The following is a 20,705-nucleotide window of genomic DNA, read 5'->3' as shown; positions in this document are numbered from 1 at the left end:
CAGCCTGGTTCCAGCTCTACAGTGGGAAAGGGCCATAATGAGCCAGCCTGGTTCCAGCTCTACAGTGGAAAAGGGCTATAATGAGCCAGCCTGATTCCAAAAGCTACTGAGGCTCTGGATAGTCCCGAGTATGGATAGTTCCTGAAGGGTGCTGTGAAATGGAAAATGGGCGTAAATAGTCTGCAATCACAGAATCTACAGACTCACCAGACACTCTGATGACTGCCAAGGAATTCCATTGTGAAGTAAAAGCCAAGTAGTCAGGATTATTTCATTTGAATATTTTATTTATGAAAGAAAAAAACATTACAAAGAGACTGTGCTGAACACAGGGGGAGGGGGGGCAGTCTGAGTCACGGGAGGGCCAAGTCCTCCCCCCCCAGCTCTGTCCTGCCCCACCCTGGGTGCTGCACAAACACATCGTCCAATAATGATTCAGCAGGCCTGTTGTCCTCCACTGTTTGGGATTTGGGGTCTCAGTTTCCAGCCCTCACCAATAAAAGGTCTTTATCCTGCTTTTCCCTGCTCAGCCAATAGGAATGTCCTGCTTTTCCCCTGCTCAGCCAATAGGAATGTCCTGCTTTCCACACTGATCGGCCAATGGGAATGTCCTGCTTTCCACTGATCGGCCAATGGGAATGTCCTGCTTTCCCCTGCTCAGCCAATAGAAATGACCTCCTTTTCCCTGTTCGGCCAACAGGAATGTCCTGCTTTTCCCCTGCTCAGCCAATAGAAATTACCTCCTTTTCTCTGCTCAACCAATAGAAATGTCCTGCTTTCCACTGATCGGCCAATGGGAATGTCCTGCTTTCCCCTGCTCAGCCAATAGAAATGTCCATTGGGTTGCTGTTGCATCACCAGTGTTCCTTTGTGATTCCATCTTAGCCAATGGGAGCTGAGGTTCTATCCACACCACTCTGACCAAAAAAAAAAAACCTGCAAATACTCTGTACACCAGGATGCACCAATCAGAGAAAGACTGATGTAGAACAATGCTGTTGCCATGGGAACGGCAATATTTCAACTTGGGAAATGGAGTTTGTCCTCCTTTGGCTTTCATTGTCCCCGTTTTTCACACCCAATTCCAAAATCAGCCGAACACAGATCACAACGCAGTCAACTACTGAGCAGACGGCTGACTAATACTGAGGTACAAAAAATAAAGTTACTCTAGTATGGTCTTTTTTATTTTATTATAAAAACACAGAAAATTGGTCTGAAGGTTGATGTATACAAGTGACATTTGCACATTTTTAATTTACTCTTTTTTTACAAAAATAATGTACAAAGTGTTTCACAAACTAGATCTGAACCCTCAAATAAAACCATTCAAAAAAATATACGTAACAAATAGTGTCCTGCCACCCTGTACAGTGCAATCACAAATGCCCTGGAACAGGAGGTGTGTGTGAGTGCGTGTGCGGTAGGCTTGTAGTGTTGGTGACACATGGTGCACAAGCCTACACCGATATAGTCATCTTCAGCCGTCAATACATTTTTTAATTACAATTTTACAAATGAAACTGCATTTGCAGAGCTTCATCAATGCTGTTACTAAATTAATATTGAACAGTGGAAAAAAAAAAAACCTGCACTGATGTTGTGGGCAGGTCTTCACGACAGGCCTACAGGTCACATAAGCATTCGCCCAGCAGACCTGTAAATTATATTTCATAACTATTGTGCCGTAAACGTTTTGCACTGTCATAGACAGGCAGCAGTTTTGGAACTTAATTTTTTCATTTGTTTATTTTACATTTGTTATGATTTTGCAATGCAGACACTTTTTTATTAAAGCTGTTTTTGTTAGGTCCGTATCACTGAAACAAAAATTAGCTATTTATTACCAAAGTTAATTCACCTTGCATTTACAATACATGTTTTATTTGTAAAAACTTCTAGTTGTTGTGAAGTATTTTGAAGGTCAGCATTTCCGGTACCAACGGTGTGTCAGAGGGAAATAACATAGGTGTCAAAATGGTAACCGCACACCACTGAAGTGAGTGTGTGTGTGTGGGGCAGGGGGGCACAATTACATTCATCCATCTGTGTATTTACATTATTCGTTATAGGGGGAGTCATTCATTAAATACAAGCAATTTAGGGAAAATATTTTGACAATTTTAGATGATGGTTTCTGCCATCAGAAAGAGCCTCTTTGCCGGCTACCTTAATCTATTAAAGAAAATACACCAAACCTCCATCCCATCGGCATCTACCCATGATTCAGTTATCATGGGTAGATGCAGTTGTGATTTATTTCCCTGGTTGTAGTTTTTGTAGCATTTCTAACCATTGGAGAGGGTTTTCAGAGTTAGTTATTGTGTTGTTACATGACCCTGGCATAGTGATGTCATGTCACATAACTGGACTGTTTGACGGGCTGCATTCAGTCACACCGGGGGCACACAGCGTTCCCCAACCGCACTCGCCACCCCCCCTTCCCCCACACCCCAGCTTCAGTGGGCCATGGCAATCATGGCAACCCCCTTCTCCTCCATTGTCTGTGAGGTCACTTCCTGTTCCTCTGTGCTCATTTCCTGGTCATTGGAGTGGGTGAGCCCTACAGCAGCTCCCTCTCCCTTCCCCCCTTTCCCCGCCCCCTCCTCCTCTACCTCCTCTTCCTCCATGGCAGTTTCGGGAGGGACGAAGGGGGTGGAGCTGTCGGGCGTCTTTCGCTGCACGCCGTCCTCAGGCGGCTCCAGCACGGCGCTCAGCTCCATGTCGTGGATCTCCACATCAAACGGGGAGGCCTCCGGTCCTGGGGGGGGCGACCTGCACCCCACACACGCCTGGGACACACAGGAAGGACAGGCACTTCAGCACAACAGCACTTCCTGTTACACTGGTAAAACACTTCCTGTTACAGTGGTATACTGCTTCCTGTTGTAATGGTATACTACTTCCTGTTGCAGAGGTATACTACTTCCTGTTGCAGTGGTATGCTACTTCCCGTTGCAGTGGTATGCTACTTCCTGTTGCAATGATATACTACTTCCTGTTGCAATGGTATACTACTTCCTGCTGCAGCGGTATACTACTTCCTGCTGCAGCGGTACACTACTTCCTGCTGCAGCGGTACACTACTTCCTGCTGCAGCGGTACACTACTTCCTGCTGCAGCGGTACACTACTTCCTGTTGCAGCGGTACACTACTTCCTGCTGCAGCGGTACACTACTTCCTGCTGCAGCGGTACACTACTTCCTGCTGCAGCGGTACACTACTTCCTGTTGCAGCGGTACACTACTTCCTGTTGCAGCGGTACACTACTTCCTGCTGCAGCGGTACACTACTTCCTGTTGCAGCGGTACACTACTTCCTGCTGCAGCGGTACACTACTTCCTGTTGCAGCGGTACACTACTTCCTGCTGCAGCGGTACACTACTTCCTGTTGCAGCGGTGTAACAGGGTACTCACCGTGATGTCGATGGTGCGGGGCAGGCGGCCGGTGCGGATCCAGGGGTGCACTTTACTGAGCTCCCGCTTCTGCAGCTCACTGAACCGAGGCTGCTGCTTCTGCATCAACCGCAGAGACTCCCGATCGGCAGACAGCACCTGCTCCCTGTCCCTGTGCACACACACACGCCAAAGCATTAACACACTGTCCCCTCTCACTCGCTCTCTCTCACATATACACCAGGGAGTTAACACACCATCCCTGTCTCTCACACACATACTTGTCAGGTCCTTGATACGACACCTACCACCTGAGGACCAGGATTTCTGGTGGTCTGAGGAACGAACCAATACTACAGTTCACCATTAGATGGCCCCAGAGACAGTTAACACTTCAATCCTTAAAAACGCACACGCACACACACACACACACACACACACACACACACACACACACACAGCAGACTCACCTGACAGGCAACTGGTAGGTCATCATCACTTTCTCATCAGTGTTGGCCATGAGCAGCCAGATGGGGTCCTGCAGCACGTACTTCATGAACTGCTCCTCACCGGCGCCCCCTGCTGCCTGTTTGCGGGAGTGCTCATTCTCCGAGGAATCAATGCTGCCAAAGTATTTGCTGGTGTTGCTACTGCTTCCTGGGGTCAAAAGGTCAAAAAGTAAAGTGTGAGCAAGGCCAGTACCAAGAGAGTTACTATAAATGCACTTGTGGTGAGTCTTTACTGACTGAGATACTCATCCAGTCTGTCTCAGTGTTGATGACCCTCTAATAATTGCTTTTAGAACAGGCATATTGCTGGGCGCCCTGGTACTCACGGGTGCCACTTCCTGATGTGCTGCAGCCATTGGAGCCGGTGCCCGAGGACCCCGAGCCTGAGGCGGCCGAGCCAGTGCCTGATCGGGAGTCCACTTGGAGCAGCAGGTCCAGGAAGTCACTGGAGGTGGACATGGCGTCCTGATTGGACGACTCATTCGCTTCTCCCTGGACCCAGATGGAGAGAACGAAAGAAACAGGGACGGGGGGATGAGAGAGAGGGAGAAAAAGTCACAAGAGATTTAGATTTTCATGGAAAAGACAGTAAGATTTTTATTTATTTAACCAGTTAACCAGGAATACCCCAGTTAGATCGAAATCTCTTTTAAAAGGGAGAACTGACATAAAACACAAATTTATCTATCGAGACACTTGACAATCAAGTTACAAACAACAAATGGGAAAATGTATGTATGTGTACAACTGCCACTAGTGTTACTACTGGAGATTAAAGGCTAACAGACTTAATACATTCTGTACGAATTTGACACCCATCTAGTTATAATTCTAGTATGAAATAAAAATGAATAATTGCTAATGTACGGCAGCATAAATTAATCTCAGAACTCACATTTTCATTCTCTTTAGAGTCTCCAGCAGCGCTGCTCCGATTGGCTGAGACCTGCGCTGCAGTCCCACCTCCCTGCTTCCCTGACCAATCTTGTGATGCTGCTCCAATTGGGGGCGGAGTCTGCTGGGCTGCAGCGAGTGCTGAAGCAGCTTCCAGTCTGTTGCTAGGCGACTCCTCCAGCTGGAGCAGGTTGAGAGGGGAGGAGCACCGGGACTGGAAGAGGGGTGACTCCACCCCCTCCTGCTCTGGGAGAGGCTGGCTGCAGGACTGGGGGGTGCTGGAGCGGGACGGGGCATGTGGCGTTGGTGTGGTTGCAGTAGTGGGGGGCACTATTGGGTGTCGGGGTACCGGGGCCGGACTGAGAAATGGGAATGCAGAGTTGGGGCTGTAAAACTGTTGGGGTGCATTGGCCAGAGAGGAGCCTAGTTGTGACAAGGCCGGGTTGAGCTGTGACATGGCCGGGTTGAGCTGTGACAAGGCTGGGTTGAGTTGTGACAAGGCTGGGTTGAGTTGTGACAAGGCTGGGTTGAGTTGTGACATGACGGGGTTGAGTTGTGACATAGCGGGGTTGAGTTGTGACAAGGCTGGGTTGAGTTGTGACATGACAGGGTTGAGTTGTGACATGACAGGGTTGAGTTGTGACAAGGCTGGGTTGAGTTGTATCACGGCTGGGTTGAGTTGCGACATAGCTGGGTTGAGCTGGGGAAACACGTAATTGGGCAAAACAAAAGCCATCATTGGGGGCACTAGGGGTGGGGGTAACTGGGGTGCCTGGATGGGATATCGGGGCGTGGGCTGCATGTTGGGGAAGCCTGGCGGGTGGCCACTGGGCGGGGCAAGGGGCGGATAGAGGGGGTAGAGGGGCAGGACGGGGGGGTAGGGTACAGGGGGGAGGCTCGCCTGGGAGACCACAGAGGCAGGCCAGGAGGAGGAGGAGGTCTGTGGGCCCAGGGGCAGGTGGTGGGGAGGGGGGAACGCCAAACCCCCACACCCCTCCCCGTTAGCATTAGCACCCAAACCCCCAGCGGTGCCCGAGACTCCGCCCCCTCGACGCACAGCCAGACCCTCCTGGTGCTTCAGCCTCTTAGCCCCCCGACCTCGCCGCCGCCCGCTACTGCCCACTGCTGGGTAATCACGGGAACTGCGCACTCCTGAGAGAGAGAGAGAGAGAGAGAGAGAAATCTCCATCAAACAGCTGAACACTAGAGACATCCCCCTAAAGGGAAAGAGACAGACAGAATGAACTGTAATAAGGGTTATGGTTAGAGTACAGGGTTAGGGCAGTGGGTACAGGTTTAGGGTTAGGGTGCAGCCCGGGTCAGTACCTTTAGCGAAGGGAGTGGCGCTGGGCGGGTAGGGAGCGGAGCTGGGGTCGAAGACACGCAGCTGGTTGAGGTCGCGGAATCGACACAGGAAGTTCTGCTCCTCCTGCTGTGTGTGCGCCAGCAGAACCTCCTTAGTGAGGCCCAGGCGCCCCGCCCCGCCCCGCCTCCCCTCCCGCTCCGCCCCTGCAGGGCTGGGCGGGGCCGGGGGGGGCGGAGCCACCGCGGTGGGCATGGCCGCGGGGGTGAGAGGGGCAGGTGTAGGGGTGGGAGGAGTCTCCTCCATCACAATGTCTGGCGAAGGAAAATATATATATTTTTACTCCCATGCTCTTTCCAGCTGCATCTGATTGTGTGTGTGTGTGTGCGTGCGTGCGGGTGTGAGTGTGTGTGTGTGTGTGTGTGAGACAGTGAGGGTGTGTGTGTGTGTGTGTGTGTGTGAGAAAGACTGTGAGGGTGTGTGTGAGTGTGTGCGTATGTGCATGTGTGTGAGAGTGTGTATAGTGTGTGTGTATAGTGGGTGTGTGTATAGTGCGTGTATAGTGGGTGTGTGTGTATAGTGCGTGCGTGCGTGCATAGTGGGTGTGTGTGTATAGTGCGTGTGTGTATAGTGCGTGCGTGCGTGTATAGTGGGTGTGTGTGAGAGTGTGTGTGTATAGTGCGTGCGTGCGTGTATAGTGGGGGTGTGTGAGAGTGTGTGTGTGTATAGTGCGTGCGTGCGTGTATAGTGGGTGTGTGTGAGGGTGTGTGTGTGTATAGTGCGTGCGTGTACAGTAGGTGTGTGCGAGTGTGTGTGTGTATAGTGGGTGTGTGTGAGTGGGTGTGTGTATAGTGCGTGCGTGCGTGTGTGTGTGTGTGTGTGTATGTGTATAGTGCGTGCGTGGATGTATAGTGGGTGTGTGTGAGAGTGTGTGTATAGTGTGTGTGTGTGTGTGAGAGTGCGTGCATGCGTGCATAGTGTGTGTGTGTGAGTGCGTGCGTGCATAGTGGGTGTGTGTGAGAGTGCGTGCGTGCGTGCATGCGTGTATAGTGGGTGTGTGTGAGAATGCATGTGTGTATAGTGGGTGTGTGTGAGTGTGTGCGTGCGTGCATAGTGGGTGTGTGTGAGTGCGTGCGTGCGTGTATAGTGGGTGTGTGTATAGTGCGTGCGTGCGTGTATAGTGGGTGTGTGTGTGTGTGCGTGCGTGCGTGCGTGCGTGCATGCGTGTATAGTGGGTGCGTGCATGCGTGCGTGTATAGTGGGTGTGTGTGGGAGTGCGTGCGTGCGTGCGGTTGAAGGTGAGGTAAACTCTACTCTGAGTAAGCTGCTCTGTGAGAGGTGAGGGGGTTAGGGGGTTGGGGTATACCTGATTCGGGGGGTTTCTTGTCGCCCACGTGTACGATGGTGCTGCTGAAGCTGCACTGGGAGGTGACTGACACCACGCTGTCTGCTTTACTGTGCAGGGCCAGGGGGCTCAGAGCGGGGGCCGGCCCCTGGGGGCCCGCTTTCTGTCCCGCTGCTGCATCCAGAGTCACTGCCGTAACACGCACACACAGGCACACACAGGCACACACACAGGCACACACAGGCACACACAGGCACACGCACGCAAACACACAGGCACACACAGGCACACGCACGCAAACACACAGGCACACACAGGCACACACACAGGCACACGCACGCAAACACACACACATACACTAGATAAGCCGAGGTGTGGAAGTACGGTGGAGAGCAGTCTCCTGCTTCAAGCTCATCCACACAAGACTCTGACAGCTCCAAACTAACAGAGTGAACCAGCAGCCTGATTCAATCTGCTTCCTGCTACACTTCAATAATACTCATCTGCGAATCATCTGCTTCATTACGGAATAAACGCTGCTGTATGTATGACCAGTTACGCTGCACAGGAACCTTCTGGACAGACCTGACCTGTGTCCTTAGTATGCAGTACCATCAGTATAAGGAAGCAGCATTAGCGTTAGTAACATTAGCGTACCATTGGAGCTGCCCGCCGCCTCTTTCTGTTTGTCGTCATCGGATGTGGATGACGTCGTGCCCGAGGATGACCCACACTTCCTCTTCACCGTGTTCGGAACGTTGCAGCTCTCTAGGTACCTGTGGGGGGGGACAGGAAGTGACATCATGAGCATGTGACATCAGGAGTAGCAGAGCTTGCATATACAACCAGATCCTCCCCATGCAGGGATGCCCTCATCCAGCCTGTGGAATGCACTGCATAATGATCAAGACTAAATAATTCACCTTCTGAGGAGTAAGTTCAATCACAACATAGCCTGCCTAATGCAAGTTAATGCTAACCTTATGAATCCTATACATTAATCTGCTTCAGGGACACAAAGTTCAGTTATACACAAATGATAGTACACACTTTTAGTCTCAGTGGTCTTAAAATAATTATGTAGAAGCCCATTATTGAGCGCACACACACACACACACACACACCGTATGATGCTGTCCAGGCAGTTGATCTGCTGGTATGAGTAGGCGGGGGCCGACTCTCGCCTCTCAGGAGGGGGGGGGAGTTCTGCTTTTGGGGGAATCTTGTCCACTTTGACCCCCTCACTGATCAGCTTTCCCACATCCAAGCACTGCACTGCCTTCACAACTCCTGCAGAGAGATCAGGGAGAATCAGGGAGAGTGTGTGTATGTGTGTGAGAGTGTATTTGTGTGTGTGTGAGAGAGAGAGAGTGTGTGTGAGAGAGAGAGAGTGCATGTGTGTGTCTGTGTGAGTGTGTGTGTGTGTGTGCGTGTGTGTGTGTGTGTGTCTGTGTGAGTGTGTGTGTGTGTGTCTGTGTGAGTGTGTGTGTGTGTGTCTGTGTGAGTGTGTGGGCTGGCGTGCTCACCTGTGCTGGCGTGTTTGCGGGGAGGGGAGCGGTTGCGTGAATCGATGAAGACCTGCTGGCCGCTGGTCTTCACCATGTGCACATCCTTACAGATCTGCTGGAAGGTCATCTGTGGAGAGAGATTAACAGGCCTGTCATTCTACGGGTCTTTCAGCTTACCCTCCGCCTGTTTGTGGACCGACACATTTATTAACCGACACTCTGGTCCACAACTGCAGTGTCTTTGTCTTTATTGGTGTTTGCTCTTGCTTGGTACAATGTGGGTGTGTCCTCTGAGTGTGGGCGTGTCCTCTGAGTGGGCGTGTCCTGAGTGTAGGCGTGTCCTGAGTGTGGGCGTGTTCTCTGAGTGTGGGCGTGTCCTCTGAGTGGGCATGTCCCGAGTGTAGGCATGTCCTGAGTGTGGGCGTGTTCTCTGAGTGTGGGCGTGTTCTGGTTGTGGGCGTGTCCTGTGTGGGCGTGGCCGGCAGGACTCACGGGCTTGTGCAGGGGGGCGGGGTCCTCGGCAGCGGCGGCGCTGTCGCTGGACGAGGCGGCGCTGGCGGGCAGCTCGTGGGACCCGTTGCTGCCCAGGCTGCAGTAGCCCTGGGAGGAGCTGGAGTGCACGGGCTGCACCAGGAGCCGGTGGATCTGCTCGCACAGCTGCGAGATCTCCGGCACCAGGCTCCGCCCCTCCCCGCCCGGCGGCGCCGTGAACACATCTTCATTCAGCGGGCTCCTGCAGGGGGCGACGGCGAGCTTTAGCGTGCGACTCACACACCGGTACGGGTGACTACAGCAGCGGGCAGCGCAGGTGCAGACGGGCGCTTACGTTCGGACTTTGTGCCGGCCCACGATGAAGGCCACCTTGCGGCTCCAGGGGTTGACGAAGGAGGACCAGCTGGTGTCGATGGTGAGGTACTCCCCGCTCCGCGCGCACAGACGCAGCGGCGAGTGCTCAAACGGCTGACCCGCGAACTGCAGAACTGGGCAACACAACCAATCAAATAAGAGCCTGATGCAGAGAGAGGCAGGCTGACCAATCACAGAAGGGTAAGAACAGGGGGAGAGTGAGGCGGAGACAGCAGGATGGGGGAGGTTCACGTGCATGAAACAGAGGCGGTAAAATGGAAGCTAATGAACAGCAGGGAGACAGAATCTGCTACAGTCACACAACTCTGACAGGCCAGGATCTGTGCTGACAGCACCAAACCCGCACTTCCACTCAGAAGCTTGTTTAACCAAGGCTTCACACCTCTGTGTGGATGAGTCACCTCCATCTGCATCTCAGCGACACGTGATGCGCGTCAAAACACTTTCAACCTGTCCTGCGACTGGGTCCAAGCCCTGGTCCTAATGAGGAGGGGCTGAGAGGTATGACTCTACTGGCCAAGAAGCAAGGAGGGGAGGGAAAGAGGAGGTGTGGGAGAGGGACGGAGAGAGAGAGCAGGGGTTACTCACTCTTTTTGTGAATGGCCACCATGAGAGGTCTGTCTTCAGGATGCAGGTAAAGCAACACAGGGGTCCCAACAAGGTCCTGCGGCAGATACCCCAACAACGGTACTGCCCTGTAACACACACACACAAACATAGTGTTACACACACACACTCACCTACAGATACACAACAACAGTACTGCCCTGTAACACACACACACACACACACACAAACATAGTGTTACACACACTCACCTACAGATACATAACAACAGGACTGCCCTGTAACACACACACACACACACACAGAGTTACACACACACTGACCGTTCATCCACCTCCTGGAAGAGGCAGCTGGGGGTGTGGCTGGTGGTGAAAATTCTCTTATCGGCCGGGATCCGAGGAGCTGAACGAGAGAGAGAGAGGGAGGGAGAAATGAAGCTGGTCAGGCTCTAAGGCTCAGTGCTCAGGGGCAGGTGTAGGGGCAGGGGTAAGGCTCAGTGCTCAGGGGCAGGTGTAGGGGCAGGGGTAAGGCTCAGTGCTCAGGGGCAGGTGTAGGGGCAGGTGTAGGGGCAGGGGTAAGGCTCAGTGCTCAGGGGCAGGTGTAGGTGCAGGGGTAAGGCTCAGTGCTCAGTTGCAGGGGTAGGGGCAGGTGTAGGGGCAGGGGTAAGGCTCAGTGCTCAGGGGCAGGTGTAGGGGCAGGGGTAAGGCTCAGTGCTCAGGGGCAGGTGTAGGTGCAGGGGTAAGGCTCAGTGCTCAGTCGCAGGGGTAGGGGCAGGGGTAACTGGGGCGCTGGGCGGGGTACATACCCTCGTATCCGGAGTGCACCCTCTCGGCGATGAGCAGGCAGCAGGGCTGGGCGTCGGACACGTCCGAGTCTCGCAGGGTCAGCTGGTACGGGGTCAGCCGGAAGGGGTAGTAGCGCACCACGCCCTCCTGCTCCCGCCCCCCACTGATCCGGCAGAACATGGACTTCTCCTGAGCACAGTCCCGGGGCGAGGTCACTGTGGGGGGGGGCAGAGCGGGGGTCAGTGCCTGAACCGTCTGAGCTAAAATAGCGCATGCTAATGCTGCTACAGTCCCCTCTACACAAGAATGTGTGTATAGCGTATGTGTATAGCATGAGCGTAGCATTTATGTGTATAGAGCATGTCGCATGAGCATAGCGTGTATAGCGTGAGCATTTATGGCGTGTGAGCATAGCGTGTATAGTGCATACATGTATAGCATGTTGCGTGTGTTTAGCATGTTGCGTGTGCGTAGCGCGATGCTCTTACCGGAGCCGCTGCAGGCGGCCCACAGGGGCAGGCGGCTGGGTGCGGTGCTGCTGTAGAAGGTGCTGACGTCCTGCGGGGCCAGCAGCTCAGAGAACAGCGCCCCCTGCAGGCGCTCCGGCTTACAGCGCAGCAGAGAGGACGCCTGCGGCGAGATGTACACCACCTTCCCCGACACAAAGGAGATCGCCACCGAGAACGTGTCCTGTGGGGGCGCCAGAGAGCACAATACACATTTACCACCAGGAAACACAACACACACCATGTCATTCATTTATCATCACTCCTCGAGCACTCCCTCCATCACAGGGCCTACAGGAAGAGCCAGTTTGGCTATAGAATCTGCACACAATGTGGTTAAAGCCTTTGGCTGCTGATTGAAAGAAAACCATGAAAAACCTGCGGGCACAGCGCCCCCTACAGGACTGGAGTAAAACCTGCAGACACTGAGGCCCAACAGGACTGGAGTTAAACCTGTAGACACAGCGTCCCCTCCAGGACTGGAGTTAAACCTTCAGAGTCAGGGGTACTCACGCTGTTTTTGAGGGTGTACTCAGAGGTGATGTTGTCCAGCTCTTCGATGGTGAAGGTGGAGAGGTCCAGACTGCAGTCATGGCTCTCCTCCACACTCCACTGGTGATAGTACTCCTGATTCGCTGTGAAACACAAACACCAACAGGGTTTCACATACATACCTTACACAAACACAATATGCACACACTCACTCGCGCGCTCGCTCGCTCGCTCACTCACTCACTCACACACACACACACACACTCTCTCTCTCTCTCACACACACATACACACACACACTCTCTCTCACACACACACACACTCTCTCTCTCTCACACACACACTCTCACACACACACACACACTCACCGCGGACTTGTTTGACGCAGTTGAGGGCGTACTGCAGGGAGGCCAGCGTGCTGGAGCGGCCCTTCCCCCGGCGCTCCAGGGGCACGCGGATCTTCAGCTCCTTCAGCGCCTTCATCAGCTCCTTCTGCGTCTGCAGCCGGGCCGACTGCTCGCTGCTGCACCCGCTGGTGGACGGGTGGTCCTGCTCCGAGCTGGCGCTCAGCAGGCTGTACGCCACCGAGCTGCTGGGGGGGGACGGGCTGTGCGAGTTTGAGCTGGGGGGGGGGGCAGAGGGGGCGGAGTTAGCCACGTTATCACACCCATACATTTCGCCTACACTCACACCCACAACCACTTGCTCAGTCTACAGATTCATTCACGCACCTGGATATTTACTGAACTTTTAAAATATTATAATTTATTTTTAATTTAAAATATTTACGCAGGGAAGGTCCATTGGGAACATGTTTCTCTTTGTCTAGGATGCCCTGGGATAAAGGCCCAGCTCCTGGGCCCAGCAGTACAGGCCTTTCTCTTCCCGTAGGGACCCAACTCCATCGCTCCAGATACCAGTCAGCATCCCTATAAGCCCAGCAGGGCCTCAGACCAGCTCCTCTACAGGCGCCAGACAAACACTCTACTACCAGGCTACTGATACCCGTACTGAATGGAACCTGCAACCCCCCCCCCCCCCGTACCTCTTGTTGCTCTCGGTGGTCTCCAGGATCATGGCGGAGTCTTTGCCGTTGTGGCTGGAGGAGAACTGGGAGCTGCAGGTGGACTGGCGCCCCCTGGAGGCCTCGCGGCCCAGCCGGCCCTCGCTGTCCCGCTCCCCGGAGTCGTTCCCGCTGGAGTGGGCGTCCGTGTCGTCCTGGGGCCCTCGGGAGGCGCTCCGGGTTTTGGACACGCCCCCCGGGGCAGCACCTCGCTTGCGATTGGTGTCCGAAGAGGAGGAGTCGCCACTCAGCCCCGGAGAGCCCGCCCCCTGCCTGGCCTCTTCCTCGGCTCCGCCCACACCCCCTCGGGTGTCACTGCTGGGGGCGGAGTCTGAGTTGTCATCACTCATCATAAATTGGGTGATGTTCTCTTGGTCCGGAAACTGCGCTTTTCTGCTCGGCCCCTAGGTGGGGCTGTTGTGATTACAGGAGTGAATCATGGTTCGGCGGCTTAAAATTAAAATTGAACTTTGAGGTTTCTCATTTTCACACAGAAAAATAAAAGCAAACAAATGTTTTTTTGTTGTTGTTGTTGTTTAACTTGGTGGTTTTTATACCGGACTGTTCGCGAAGCCTCGTTCTCCTGCCTGATCTTCGCCCATGTGACACAGAGCTGAGAGGGGAAGAGACGCTATGGCTAAATGTCTAAATGCGGGACGCTGAGCGTTGGCTGCCGTCTGCCGCCAGATGGTCCAACACTGGGAGCGAAGAGCAGGAAAAAGACGGGAAAAAATCTCCTGTTTTTCCTTTTCCTCAGTTTCAGATTCAGGTAAATCTTCAGGTAGACTCTCTCCGTCGATCCTGTTCAGCTTTACGAACAGAGAGGAGAAAAACCATCAGATGCATAAAGATGCGTCAGAACCGTGAAACACAGTAAAGCTGCAGCTGTGTGCCGAGAGGACAGACACCACGGCGTCCACAGGAAAACACCCCCACCCCTCACAGTCTACAGCCCCCTGTGCTCCAGCATTTATCACAGACCTTCTGCCATAACTGGGACGGGACGGGGACCCCCACAGGACCCCCACAGGACCCTCAAAGCACAGCTACCAACAGGAAGTCTGTTGTACAGCAACAACATCATCTCTAATAGGAAGGGTATAAGAAATATGACTCCTGATATGACTAACAGTAATCAGAGCGGGGGGGGGGGGGGGCTCAGCTGGAGGCGCTGAACCACACTTCCATACAGTGTCACACCCACACACACCAGCTGCTCTGCAATCTAACCCTGCTCAGCCTGTCATCACACACACACACACACTCACACACACACACACACACACACCCCACCTGCCTGATTCTTTCCCTCCTCCCCGTACCCCGATGTGTATGCATGTGTGTAGGTTTGTGGTGCTGTGGTGATGTGTGTGTCGGAGTGAATGTGTGTGTGTGAGTGTGTGCGCACACGTGTGTTGTGGTTGTTTCCACTGAGTCACTTTTAAAAGGGGGAAGCAGCCCACTCTTTCCCCTCTCTACTGGCAGGGGGGGCGCCCCCCCCAATCCACCGTGCCCAGGCACAAAGACCACCTCCCTAACCCCCCCCTCCCCACAGGGTCCATAAGGCCGGTCCAGTGTAAGGTCCTCATGCAGGGACAGGGGTGCACACTAACTCACCTGTCTTATGACAGGTCAGGTAAAAATTAAACGAGCAAATCATCCACCGTTACCTACAATTCAACATTTGCCCTGTCCTTGGCATCCACACACACATGCATGCACACGGACACGCACACACATGCATGCACACGCTCCAATTCATGCCTACCTACAGACCGGTGGGTTCAGTCCACTCAGCCAATCAGCTTTCTAACATCCCCTTTACCACCAATCAGCTTTCTAACATCCCCTTCACCACCAATCAGCTTTCTAACATCCCCTTTAACTCAGAACTCAACGGGTGTTGTTTTGCAGGTGGAGTTGACAAGCCCATGCATAAAACTGAGTCAATGTGTTAAAGATTCTCCAGTCCATCTGATACTTGAGATGATAATAATATACTGACAAACTTATACATTATTAACGCTGGTCCTCAGTCCTCCAGCTGAAAGTACACAGCCAAAACAAAACACAGCAACATCCCATCCAGCAAGACACTCACACAATGAGGATTTCAAATGATCATTTTAAATGTAAACACCGGACTGACGTGGACATTCAGGGTTAACACTTAATACAATTAAATATTAATGATCAGTGTAAATTTCTTCAATCATAGCTATAAATAGCTTACATATAAGCATATACTTCAGGCAATTAGAGGAGATTTAGCAACACATCAAATATTGTGTACACACAATGTGGCAAATCATACTTCATGAAATAATAAAAATAAAACATTTAAATAATAGTTAGTAAAATAAACATACCGCTAAAAAGGGAGGCAGTGACGTAGGTTGATAAAGAAGGACGCTTGAGACACTTCGTTATCGTCCTGTCATCTCAACAAGAAGAACGGAAAGCGGAGAAACACACGCGAAACGCCACGCGCCTCCTAGCGCGAGTTCAGCAGCGGGCTCACGCCCCCCTCCGATCCGCCTGCGGCTTTGTCCATTCATTACATAATCCCGCAGGCCCAGAGAGAAACCCGATTGGCTAACCAGACTCCCAGCGCCCTCCCCCCCGCATTTCCAGCACATGTTTTCAGCAGTGATTCCTGCGAGCCCAGTCGCCACACCGATAGGCTCAACGCTTCGACCAATGAGGAGACTGAGCTTAGTTTTTTTTTTTTTTTTTTTTTTTTAAATCAGGGTTCAAAGCAAAAGCCTTTTCAGAGATGATCTTCGTTAAAAAAAAATCTATCATTGGCTGCATTGGCCATTCTACTGCACTGCATGAGGTGGGAGGAAATACGTTTGTCTGAAACCGTTTGTCACGAATAACTTTTAAAATGCGTCGTCCTTTCACGAGGCCAGGCTGCGTCACGATGTCACGGGGCTGTGACAGGGCGCTGTATCCGCTGTTACCTCACCGTCGTGCGCTTAAACCCCTTTCACAGTCCCCGGTTCTACGCACTAAGCTCCCGCGCAACACCGTACTTCGCCTAATCGGCCATCCTGCTTAAACGGAAGAGGGGTTGTGCGTTTTCGGCTAATTGAACTCACGTCAACCAGCAGAACCCTGGCCCCAAGATGACTAGTTACAGGCAAGCTTTCACAATCTCAAATTATCCAGAGTGGTCCACGTACACCTATGTGAATATACGTACATAATAAATAAATGCGCAATATCTCTCACTTTACCTTATTATTCTATTCATTATTAATTGGGATATTTTCAACCATAACACGTGGCAACTCCAAGCGATTAAACTGCCAGTAATCCAATTAAAAAAAAACACTGTCACGTAGGCAATAGCGCAGGCACGCAATTTGGTCACAATCTGCAGCTGTTACATTTCCACAAAATCAGCACAATTTATAATCAAACACACACTCTTCTTCTCACACACAGTCCATCAGCGCCCAATGCATACCTTCCCCCTGAGTAGAGCCGTTTCTCCGGTTCTACGGTCCTATACACCTCCGCGTGGCCATAACCTGTTACTGCACGTGCAACAGTTGACTTGCGCAAGTATGTTTCTTAACAAGGCGCGATTTCTTTAAGGAGTCTAAAATAAGAGTCATTTTAGACTCCTCAAATCAGTCACAAAGCGAGCAGCATTATGTAGCAACCAGTGCGGAGTCCGTAGCTGAAGTCTGTCATTCAGTTTAATATTTGACCTTCTAAAAAGCACCTCAATTTCATAAGTAAAAAATGTTTTGCCCATTAACCATTTAATTTCTAGTCCGGAATATTTTATTGATGTAACAAGCCATTTTAGGCGGTGTAAAATGTAGCCCAATTCATTTCCAGACTTAACAGATTTGTACAGAGCTGTACAGAGACAGGTGTGTGATCCACCTCTGCCTACGGATGCGCATTATCGAGGCGTTTTAATTCCATTCTCCATTCCAGTTTTAACTGATCAGCTGCAGATTAGCGTTAGTGATCTCAGTTTGCAAGTCATTTTTGTGTGAGGTGTGTCCGTACACAGCAGGCTCTGGAGAGACCTGGTCTCCACCTGTAAAGTTTAGAGGAAGTGCCAAGATCTCTGTACCGGGTAAGGTTCCTGGAAGAGGCCGATGAGGCATCCATGACTCAGAAGTTCGGCTTGAAAACTTCTGTTTGCTCTCTCAGAGCGCGTTTCTCTGTTTACCAAGCACCATACTAATCACTAACTTCCTGTGACAGACTGGAAGTCTGCACGTGTCCTGTCCCAATGGCCTCCCTTGGGTCATTTCACTGATCTGAAGGGAGAACCGACTGATCTGACCAGTTTCTTTTTGTGGTTTTCACCTGTACAAGCTCACCTGTGCATACTAACCTGTGCATGTTCTATAGCTCAGGTAAACAAAAGACAGACAGCTGAGACTTTAGAGTTTTCAGACTCAGTCAGTTAAGTGATGCCCACGGAGCAAAGCTTCACAAAATCAAACTGGGAGGAGCCACCAAGATATATCAGCGGTTCACTGGTTAGAATCAAACATACTGTCAGTGCGCCAAAATACCGGGCTCAGGGAAAAAACAATTGATCTCATTCTGCAGTCACGTGACATACACAGTGCAGTCATGTGACCAACGAACGGCTTCAGTGCTACCCAGACACACTGAAAGATCAGCGCTGTCCGCGTGTTTAGTCAATGACACAGTGATGATGCATCAAAAGCTATATCACAAAAAATAGGCCTATATCCAACCATAAATCAAACAACAGATGTCTGCTTCAGTAAAATGTAGAAAGTGACTGACTCAAGTAATCTCTCATTTATGAATGTACTTTAGGAAATGAGGACACTAGATATGTAGTCTGTAGTACTAAATCCATCACCCAAACATTCTAGTATTACAGGCATTTAGCAGAAGCTCTTATCCAGAGCGACTTACACAACTTTAGTAAATTTTCCAGTAAATTATTTTATTAAGCAAAAACCATTACAGGTATAATGTAATAATAATGTCATCCTCATATTATTAGGTCTATTAGACAACTCAGCACAGTAATTTAAGATAAATGATGTTATTATAGTAATACAATAATCATACTCATAATTGCTATTAGCCACAGTAACAGAAGTCCTAGTAGTGGTAGTAATAGTAATAATAGCAGCAGCAGTAGTAATAGTTGTACAGTAGTAGCAATAGTAGCAGCAGCAGGGGTAACAGTTGTAGTAGTAGCAGTAGTATAGTAGTAGTAGTAATAGTACTAGTAGAGGTAACACGCCAGCGACCACCGCCCTCTTCTACAGCAGCCACGTACAGACCAGTATTTACCGACAGCAAGAACCGGAAGGGCTTTGTACTCTGGACTTCTTTTGAATAGAAGGCCCGAGAGAACGACAAGCCAATTATTTAAAATACCTTAGAACCGGCCATGAAATGCACAAACGTCATGCGGGGTTCACAAGGTACACGGTCTTTTTCATGTTACGTATCACCCAATGCAAAACCGCAGCCGCTGTGCAGCTACTTCTCGTCCGAATGTTAACAACAAAGTGTCAATCTTCTTTGTGACGCCTAGGCTGATACGAGAGGGAATTACTGCTGGATGCGGCTGTTGGGCTATTCCTCAGGAGCCAGCCCCTTCTCTTGGGTATGGCGACTGCCAGCGTCAGGTGTTCAATATGATCGCAACCCATGTTCAGATTGGAGAACAACAACCGCAATGAACCCAAGCGAGCACCACACCGTAACCAGCGACTCACCGTTTCGTAATAAAAGTAGATTTTATTGTTAAGTACAGGTTGTAATCTTGAACATTCACTTCTGGAAGCCTTATACGTGGGTTTCCTTTTTTAATCCTGCGACTGTCCTATCATCGTACGAACGGCGAAATGCGTTTCATCACATTTAATTCGAATCTCAGTGCATCTTCGGAAACGAAATACCACTGACGGTTTCTGAACATTTGTGAGACAAATGTATTTTTAGCTTTAGCTTGTAAGGTAAAATAATAAATACATGAAACCTCATCTCACATTGAACAGACCCATATATTCGCACAACAAATGTAGGCTACAACCCTAAAAAAACGTAGGCTACTACTGGGTTCAATGATCAGCTCCACAAGCTTAGCTTACACCTTTAGCTGGAATATGTGCAGCTTGCAATCAGTGCAGTGGCGAACCAAATAAAACAGCCACAGACTCCAAGTAGGCCTAGGCTATATATAAACATGTTTATCCGAATGTCCGCGCAATCCGCGTGAACGAGCAAGAACAGCCCGTACCCCCAGCTTATTATTCAGCTAAAGCTCGAGCTGTACGGAAACACGGATAAACCCCCTTAGACTGTGATTCGGGTTTTTTAACCTGTGCATCTTTAAACACCGTAGTAAACCATTATAAACGCCACTCCGTTAAATACAAACAATCTAAAACAACTGATTCAAACATGGCTGTGTAGCCCTACAGTCGGGTACACAAAACGCCCAACTTTATTTGTGTTAAACAAGAAAGAAGCAATTCCACTCTTACCTTTTCAGTCAGATAAACGCAGTTTTTGTCCAGCCAACGTAGAGTCCATATGTATCAAGTATGGCGTTGAGGTAGAGGTAAATAAAACAATTAATTGTATCAGTATTGGGACCACAAATGTTCTCAGACTTGCAGTACTCAATCTCCTTGCTTTTTGTCTATCGTGAGTGCCACATTTTCGTGAACACACCACCGTACACGCAGAGCTCCACGTGCCTGGGCGCTTCGGTCCTCCCCCGGGCCGCGGCCATTGGCTGCTCAACAGCGCTGACCCCACCCAGCGCCGCCCAATAATACCGAGACAGCCTGAAGTGGGCGGAGCTCGTGGCACGGGTCCGGGCCGTCACGTTGCAGCGTGCATGCTCCAGTGTACTCTGTCTCAAAATGGAACGCTGAGTCCTACTTTCGTTCTGGAACGGGGCGGTATTTGTCCCGCTGTACCTGGAATATGCGCGCATCAGCAGTGTTCAGATTCCTACCTATTTGAACAAAGCCAAATTCCTTAAGGATTCCCGAGGATGATAAGTGTCCCTCGTATTATTTCAGTGCATGTTAATTTCTAAGCACATCTGCAGTTCAGATCATGATTATGACTACATTGTTGATGTTTGTTTACTTTTTGAGAGTATTTTTCTCATGATAAGTCAGGACCAGCTTGTGGTTCCTGCGGCCGCTGCTCCTCGGGTATTTACGACCATAACATCCAGGCGCTGGGCGGCATGCTCGGTTCCACGTGAGTCTGCGGGAACCAGGGGAGTGACGCTGAAGCTTTATCTCAACCCACCTGCTGCAGTCACGCGGCTGGAGGAGTGGAGCCGCCATCGAGCAGGCCCATTGAGCAGCCCCATCGAGCAGCCCCCACCGTGCAGCCCCATTGAGCAGCCGCCACCGTGCAGCCCCACCGTGCAGCCCCATCGAGCAGCCCCATCGAGCAGCCCCACAGAGCAGCCCCAT

The 20,705-nt window shown here is 51.1% G+C and overlaps 1 protein-coding gene across 3 annotated transcripts; it reads right to left on the bottom strand.

Moving 5' to 3' along the window:
• Window positions 1-1,174: 1,174 nt before the first annotated feature.
• On the bottom strand, window positions 1,175-19,961 carry per1a (period circadian clock 1a). 3 transcript variants are annotated; one of them, XM_035433872.1, is made up of 20 exons: window positions 19,752-19,961; window positions 13,219-14,045; window positions 12,542-12,795; window positions 12,195-12,316; window positions 11,664-11,865; window positions 11,196-11,390; window positions 10,714-10,792; window positions 10,412-10,518; window positions 9,783-9,936; window positions 9,449-9,689; window positions 8,975-9,083; window positions 8,573-8,738; window positions 8,106-8,224; window positions 7,470-7,637; window positions 6,127-6,417; window positions 4,802-5,952; window positions 4,233-4,398; window positions 3,868-4,054; window positions 3,419-3,569; window positions 1,175-2,792 (listed from the first exon to the last, which is right to left on the bottom strand). In XM_035433872.1, the coding sequence occupies exons 2-20, from the start codon at window positions 13,587-13,589 to the stop codon at window positions 2,460-2,462; spliced, it is 4,566 nt and encodes a 1,521-aa protein (XP_035289763.1). In that variant the 5' UTR covers window positions 13,590-14,045; window positions 19,752-19,961; the 3' UTR covers window positions 1,175-2,459. The 3 variants fall into 3 exon arrangements, with proteins under 3 accessions (XP_035289763.1, XP_035289764.1, XP_035289765.1); XM_035433873.1 differs by lacking the exon at window positions 19,752-19,961 and adding an exon at window positions 15,606-15,829; XM_035433874.1 differs by lacking the exon at window positions 7,470-7,637.
• Window positions 19,962-20,705: the final 744 nt, after the last annotated feature.

The sequence above is a fragment of the Anguilla anguilla genome, chromosome 9, assembly GCF_013347855.1.
Source record: "Anguilla anguilla isolate fAngAng1 chromosome 9, fAngAng1.pri, whole genome shotgun sequence".
Classification (NCBI taxonomy): domain Eukaryota; kingdom Metazoa; phylum Chordata; class Actinopteri; order Anguilliformes; family Anguillidae; genus Anguilla; species Anguilla anguilla.
This window is presented reverse-complemented; position numbering and strand designations above follow the sequence as displayed.